This window comes from Oratosquilla oratoria, chromosome 3, assembly GCF_046742065.1.
Source record: "Oratosquilla oratoria isolate Oo_2021 chromosome 3, ASM4674206v1, whole genome shotgun sequence".
In the NCBI taxonomy this organism is placed as follows: domain Eukaryota; kingdom Metazoa; phylum Arthropoda; class Malacostraca; order Stomatopoda; family Squillidae; genus Oratosquilla; species Oratosquilla oratoria.
In genome coordinates, this window is record NC_134779.1 from 315,001 (window position 1) to 322,500 (window position 7,500).

Below are 7,500 nucleotides of genomic sequence, written 5' to 3' on the forward strand. Positions count from 1 at the left end.
TCGCCTCGGATCTGCTGCAGTCTCTGTCGAGACAGCCAGATATCACCCTACCGCAGTGAGCTCAGAGCTCATTATTTGCCGATCTCCGGGTAGGTCTGAGACCACTCACACACCACACACCGGGACAGCAAGGTCACAACTCCTTGACTAACGTCCCGTACCTACTCACTGCTAGGTGAACAGGGGTTACACGTGAAAGGAGACAAACCCAACTTATCTCCGCCCGGCCGGGGAATCGAACCCCTGTTCTCTGGCTTGTGAGGCCAGTGCTTTACCAATCCGCCACCGAGCCGTGTGTGTGTGTGTGTCTATATATATATATATATATATATATATATATATATATGTGTGTGTGTGTGTGTGTGTGTGTGTGTGTGTGTGTGTGTGTGTGTGTGTGTGTGTGTGTGTGTGTGTGTGTGTGTGTGTGTGTGTGTGTGTGTGTGTATGAACCTAGTTTTATTTATTAAATTGTAATAGATGGGAAAAGAGTTACATTTGTGGCATCCTGTCTCTTGTTCTCCCACTATCATACCTACTTTTGAAATCGACATCTTAACTCAACATATTCTATTCATATACATTGTTACAGAAGCATGTATTCATGTGAATCTAGTCTGACAGCCGTTTCGTCGTCTTCCGTTCCAGATGTGTACCGAGAAAACTTGAAGTTGGCTTATAATGATAGGAGCATCTCAGTCCTTGTGGAAAACGTCACTGTTCCTTTGCAGTTGCGTCAATGGGCTCACTATTGCCATTGCTTCCAGAATGGCACATATATGCTCTACCTCGATGGTGTTTTAACAGCACAAGGACATCTCCGTGAGAATGTAGACCTCGCTTTGCGCCTGAACGGATCTCTTATTCTTGGTCAAGAACAAGATCTTCTCTCTGGAGGATTTGATTCCTCACAGGTCCTCTTAGGTAATATCACTCAGGTCAACATATGGGACAAACTATTGCCCGAAGAAAGTATCGAAGCGATAGCTAACTGTTCAGAAGATCACTTTGGAAATTTATTCTCCTCCGACAATGACACCCTTGAACTGTTCAAGGTAAAAGAAGTGACTGTACCACTTAAAGATTTGTGCAACATTGAGCCAAATTATTTGATCTTTCCCGGCGAGCGAACGTTGAGCGAAGCTAAGAGTCTATGTTATCACATAGGTGGCTTTCCCTACGTTCCTACGACCAAGAAAGAAAATACGGAACTCTTCAAAGCTGGTCTAAGGATCATTAGTGATTCCACCAATAACTACCTTTTCTGGCTTGGAGCAACAGACGAAGTAGAGGAGGGAATCTGGCGTCAGTACAGGACAGATAAAAAGGTCTTAGGTGTCTTTCCCAAAGGCAGACCTAACGGGGAGAGAAAGCAAAATTGCCTCTTTATGTTCAAGACAACAGGGTTCTGGGAGGACGTTAGATGTGACTCGAATCGTCTTAGCAATGTTGCATGTGAGTGGAATACCATGCGAGAGCTGCGTCTTCGAGGACTGTGCGTCGACATTAGAGAAAAGACCAAAATAGAGGCTCTTGGATATTACAACGGAAAACCCTTCTTCCATGGCCACTATGGACACATGATTTACTCTGTGGAGGCAGGAGTTTGGCAGCTACAAGACATTCGTAACAACGGCAGCATTATAGCTAAATTGCAGCTACCTTCAGCTTCTATGTACCCATTGGGCCGCCATCGGTGGCAGTTAGAGAGCTCGATCTGTGGACATTTGAATGGAACTATCCTCAGCCTAAGTCTATCTGTATGTAACGAGAAGGAGTTCACGTGTGATAATGGTGACTGTGTGCAGAAGTCTGTCCGATGTGACCATGTTGACGACTGCTCAGACCAGAGTGATGAAGTGAACTGTTCTATGATTGATTTGGACAAGGGCTACAGGAAGCATAGTCCTCCAATAAGACGTGATCCCTCAACGTCCAAGCGGTATCCACTTCAAGTTCTCCCAGACATCAGATTTTTGAGGTTTTTTAAAATTGATGACGTGGAGAAGGTCATTTTTATAGAATTTACTCTCTTTCTCAAGTGGAAGGATCACAGACTTCGATTCTGGAATCTGCACAATGAATCGGACTTCAATGCATTGTCTAAAGAGGAAGAAAGTTCCATCTGGGTTCCCAGCATCTCTTTCCCAAATATTTTTGATGGGAACATAAAAATCCTGAAGGAGAAGATCTACGCTATCAAGGAAGGTGAACACGAAAAACTTAATATCAACAATGATGACTCAGGTGATGTTTGTGTCATGATAAACAATAGCATAACTTTTCATTGGACAACTCAGCTTTTACTAATTTCTGCCTAAACTCATTTCTAATCTTGAAAATTTACTCTGATAAAGAGCTAGAATAAGTCAATATACTTATTTTCTTAATCATTCTGGTTTCTGCTATTTTTTTTTTAAACTGGTCGAGCCATCTCCCTAGCAGAGTTACACATGATTTTTCTAATTCAGTTAGATGCTCAATTTCATTAATTTTGAAGCATCCTAGTCATTATACAGAATTTAGATATATTAATGCCTTAAAAGTTAATCTTTGTTATCAATTGTGCTGCTTATCAAAATCCCTATACTACATTTGGGTCGCTATAATCATGTTCGTTATTAACAAACTGCTAGATCTGAAAAACTGCATGCATCCAAATATGTATACACATTTCTGACAAGCAAGCATACTATCTTTCTCTCTCTCTCTCTCTCTCTCTCTCTCTCTCTCTCTCTCTCTCTCTCTCTCTCTCTCTCTCTCTCTCTCTCTGGTCCATAACTAGGTCGGGTGCGAAAAAAAAAATTAAAAAGATAAACAGATTATAATAATATAAATAATAATAAACAAAATAAAGAAATAGGTAAAGTCTATTCCGTGACCTCAGCTCTCAGTCTGCTCCATGACCTCAGCTAGAGAACACGTTTGCTGTCGAGACACCAGTTAGTACATACAACCTTGCTAAGTTTATTGCTTCTTGTGTAGATTATATCTTTAAATAGTGACAAGTGATTGTGTTTTTTTTTTGTAATTATATACTTATAGCGCTATACAGTTACAGTTATATGATAAAGTGTATTGTTCTAGTAATTTAGTCAAAACAGTAGTCTGTTACTGTACTCCAGAGGTAGGAGTAATAGTATAAGGTAAGCAGAGTAAGCTTCGTGTATTTATTTTTTCTAGTGACCGTTTTTGTTTCTTTTGTTGATTTATATTTTCTCTTTGCCGTTTGTATTACCGAAGAAGGAGCGAAATGACTTGTGAAGGTTGTGTGAACCTGGAGGACCGTCTCAGTATGTGCCAGGAGGAAATTCGTCTTCTCAAGAGTGCGCACTGTGAGAAGAGTGGAGCCTCCCCACAACCCAAAGGCGTACCTCCTCCTCAACTTTTGCTATTGCCGTGAGCGAGTGGCGCCCCGTGGGGTCCCATTTGTCGAGGTCGCGTTCGGTAAGCGGGTGCCCTGCAGAGCAACCGCCAGCTCTAGCCAATCGTTTTGCTCTGCTGGAGGATGAGGTGGCTGAAAATCAGTTCTTTGGTGGTGTGGGACTCCATGGTGCGAGGCTATGACAACATCCTGCAGTGGAAGACTAAACTACCTTGCAAGTTTGTATGTCAACCGGGTCGTGGGATCGCCGATTGTGCCCAGACCATCAGGTAGCAAAGGCGGACGAACATGGTTACGATTGTTCATAAGGGAAGTAACGATGTGGGTAAGGTGAGATCAGAGGAACTTGTTCGGAATTACAAGGTCCTTCTTCAGGAGATGAAGGAGCGTGGGAGCCGTCACGTAGTCTATGGGATCCTTCCGAGGATCTACGAGTACGCTGGCTCGTGTTGGAGCAGTAGAACCATAGGGATCAATGAGAGAATATCATGCTTGTGCACGCAATTGGGATACCACTTTCTTGATCCTTGTTATCTCTTTTCCAGGCGTCAGGACTTTTATGCTTCTGATGGGATCTACCTTACTCGCAGAGGCAAAGATGTTCTTACAAACCTCATTGTGGGAGTTTGTAATGAACTAGATCTTTTTTGGGGGGAATAGAAACTCAAAGGGAAGGGGAAATAAAATGTATTGGGGAAAACAGAATAGGGTATAACAATAATGTAGAACAATATGTCAGAGTAGGGCAAAATATCATTTTAAGATATAATGTCGGTAGAGGACGAAATATTACATTGGGATGTAATGTCAAAGGACAAAATATCACGATGGAATGTAATGATAGTGGAGGACAACATATCACGGTAGGGTATAATATCAATGGAAGACAGAATATCATTTTAGGAAGGGATGCAGGACAGAATGTCAATGAACGACGGGTGGCCAGTGTGTGACGCGGTGACGGTGGTCTGGAAGGTGTACATGAAAGATCGGATGACCTTGATGGGGCAAATGTCCATGAGGCACTGAATGTCAATGAAGGACCAAATGTCAGTATAGAACAAGGTGTCAATAAAGAACAAAATCATAATGTAAGGCATGATGTTAAAAAACAAAATGTGTCAAAAAGAAATAATCACGATTTTCTTAAAACCATGTATTTTAATGCTCGTAGTATTAGGAATAAATTCCAAGAAATACAGGCGCATATCAAAAGTGAAAATCTCGATATGATAGGAATAACTGAGACATGGTTAAATGGTGGAGAGTTTGAAGCTGAATTTGATATTGCGGGATTTAAACACTTTCATCAGGATAGAAACCACAAGAAAGGTGTGGGTGTTCTGTTGTACTTTAAAAGCAATGTCCAGGACTGCGTTTTAGAGGAAGTGAAACAGGATACATATGATGGTTTGTGGGTAGAATTAACCCAAACAAATGGGCATAAAATGAATGTAGGTGTAATATATAGTCCAAAAACATTATCATTAGCAGACGACAAAATGTTGTTTGAAGATCTGTCTAGTTTTTGAAACCGGGACTTATTGATAAATTTTCTCGGTGGCAATTACTTAGTTCAGCATGTATAAGAGCCCACAAGACATGGAAATTTGTTCTATTGATCACTAGCTGCGAAAGAATGATAACCGATGTAAAAGTCGGTGAAACTTTTGCAAGTAGCGATCATGACTTAGATTAAAACTGCTAAAAATAATTGAATAGATACTTGTTTATCTAAAATACCCAATTTCAATAAATCTGAGTTCATAGGACTACGTCAGGAGCTTCAGCTTATAGATTTGAAGGCAAAATTAAGCAAAAGACCAATAGATGAGACGTGGGAAATATTTCAAAATACGCTTACTAAGATTATTCATACTTACATCACGTTTAAGGATAGACGCCCCCCAAATCATTCTCGCCCAAAATGACTTGACAAAGAAACTGAAAAAGAATTACTAAAAAGAGGCAGGTTTATAAGAAATACAAGTGCTCGGGTGCACGTAATGACTATCAGAGTTATGTAATTATAAAGAGAGATTTAAAAAAGACAATAAAAACGAAAACGACAATATGAAATGAATATCGCTGATAAATCCAAAGATAATCCCAAAGAATTCTATAGTTACATTAGAGATAAAAGGGTTACTAGGAATCACATTGGCCCACTATTACCTGCTGACGGTCAACTTGAATATTCAAATGAAGGAATGTATGATATTTTGAACAATTATTTTAGTTCAGTATTCGTAAACGAAACACCTCAAAGTGAACTCCAAGTTGAAACCTGTGAAAAATCTAGGTTGAACTTACAACGGTATATATAGCAGAAAAAAATAGATAAATAAATAAATAAATAAATAAAAAATAAAAGGAGTATGGAAAAACTCAAAGTTAATAAAAAATCAGGGACTGACGGTTGGCATCCAAGACTCTTAAAGGAAATGAAAAATGAGATTGTCGTTCCATTAGAAATTATTTTAAAGAAATCCATCATATCAGTAAATGTCCCAAAAGACTTAAAGCTAGCTAACGTTACTCCCATATTCAAAAAAGGTGGCAAAAAGAAACTAAATAACTACAGCCCTATAAGCTTGACTTCAATCATAGAAAAATTATGGAAACTATCATCAGAGTATCGAATATCATTTAGAAAGTAACTGTTTGGTAAATTATAGCCAGCATAGATTCAGACGGAAATATTCTTGCGTGATTAACTTACTCGAATTCTACAGCTCAGTCATCTCGAATTATGAAAAAGAAACAATATAGATTTAATATATCTAGACTTTGCGTCTCCCACGAATGACTCTTTACTAAATTAGCTTCACACGGAATAAGTGGTAGCCTATTAAGTTGGATTAATTGGTTGAACGATCGAAAACAGAGAGTTGTTCTAAATGACAAAACTTCTAGATGAAAAAAAATGTTACGAGTGGAGTTCCTCAGGGTTCCGTTCTTGGGCCACTTCTATTCATAGTATATATAAATGGACTGAAATCTATTGTCTCCAAATTTTCTGATGATACAAAACTGTGTGAAATGGCAAATGATCACTTAAATCAATTAGATATTCAAGAATATTTAGATAAACTACAGCAATGGTTTGAAAAATGGCTAACATAAGTGGATGATGAAAAGGATCTCGGCATAATTATCAGTAACGATCTCAAATCATCTAAGCAGTGTATTACAGCCTCGGAGGAAGCAAATAAGATTCTAGGACTGATTGCGCGATCTATTAACTTCAAAAGTCCATGTCTCATTAACAAGCTATATAAATCGTTAGTTCGTCCACATTTGGAAAATGCTGTTTTCGTATGGCCACCGAATCTCATTTATTGAAAATAATTTCTAATGAAACAACAATCTCATTTTCCGTTTCCTTTAAGATTCTTGGATGACAACCGCCAGGCCCTAGTGTGTTATTAACTTTCAGTTTTTCTATACGCCTTTTAGTTTTTCGTTATATTTACCTTAGTGAGTAAGTTCAACCTAGTCTTTTTATAGGCTTTATTATGGAGTTCACTTTGAGGTGTTTTCTTTACGAATACTGAGCTAAAATAGTTGTTTAAAATATCACACATGTCTTCATTTGAATATTCAAGTTGACCATTAGCAGATATGCATCTTGTTTTACTTTCTCTAAAACGCAGTCCTGGACATTGCTTTCAAAGTACAACAGAACACCCACACCTTTCTTGTGGTTTCTATCCTGATGAAAGTGTTTAAATCCCGCAATATCAAATTCAGCTTCAAACTCTCCACCATTTAACCATGTCTCAGTTATTCCTATCATATCGAGATTTTCACTTTTGATATGCGCCTGTATTTCTTGGAATTTATTCCTAATACTACGAGCATTAAAATACATGGTTTTAAGAAAATCGTGATTATTTCTTTTTGACACATTTTGATTTTTAACATCATGCCTTACATTATGATTTTGTTCTTTATTGACACCTTGTTCTATACTGACATTTGGTCCTTCACTGACATTCAGTGCCTCATGGACATTTGTCCCATCAAGGTCATCCGATCTTTCATGTACACCTTCCCCACCACCGTCACCGCGTCCCACACTGGCCACCCGTCGTTTATTGACATTCTGTCCGGCA

The 7,500-nt window shown here is 38.8% G+C and overlaps 1 protein-coding gene across 6 annotated transcripts in view; it reads left to right on the forward strand.

The window, feature by feature from the left end:
• LOC143020140 (uncharacterized) overlaps nucleotides 1–7,500 on the forward strand; it is a 378,438-nt gene that overhangs the window by 248,799 nt on the left and 122,139 nt on the right. For all 6 annotated transcript variants that reach the window (XM_076176309.1, XM_076176300.1, XM_076176324.1 and 3 more), the window contains one exon: nucleotides 646–2,244. In XM_076176309.1, the coding sequence (XP_076032424.1) occupies nucleotides 646–2,244 (1,599 nt within the window). The remainder of the gene's footprint in view (nucleotides 1–645; nucleotides 2,245–7,500) is intronic.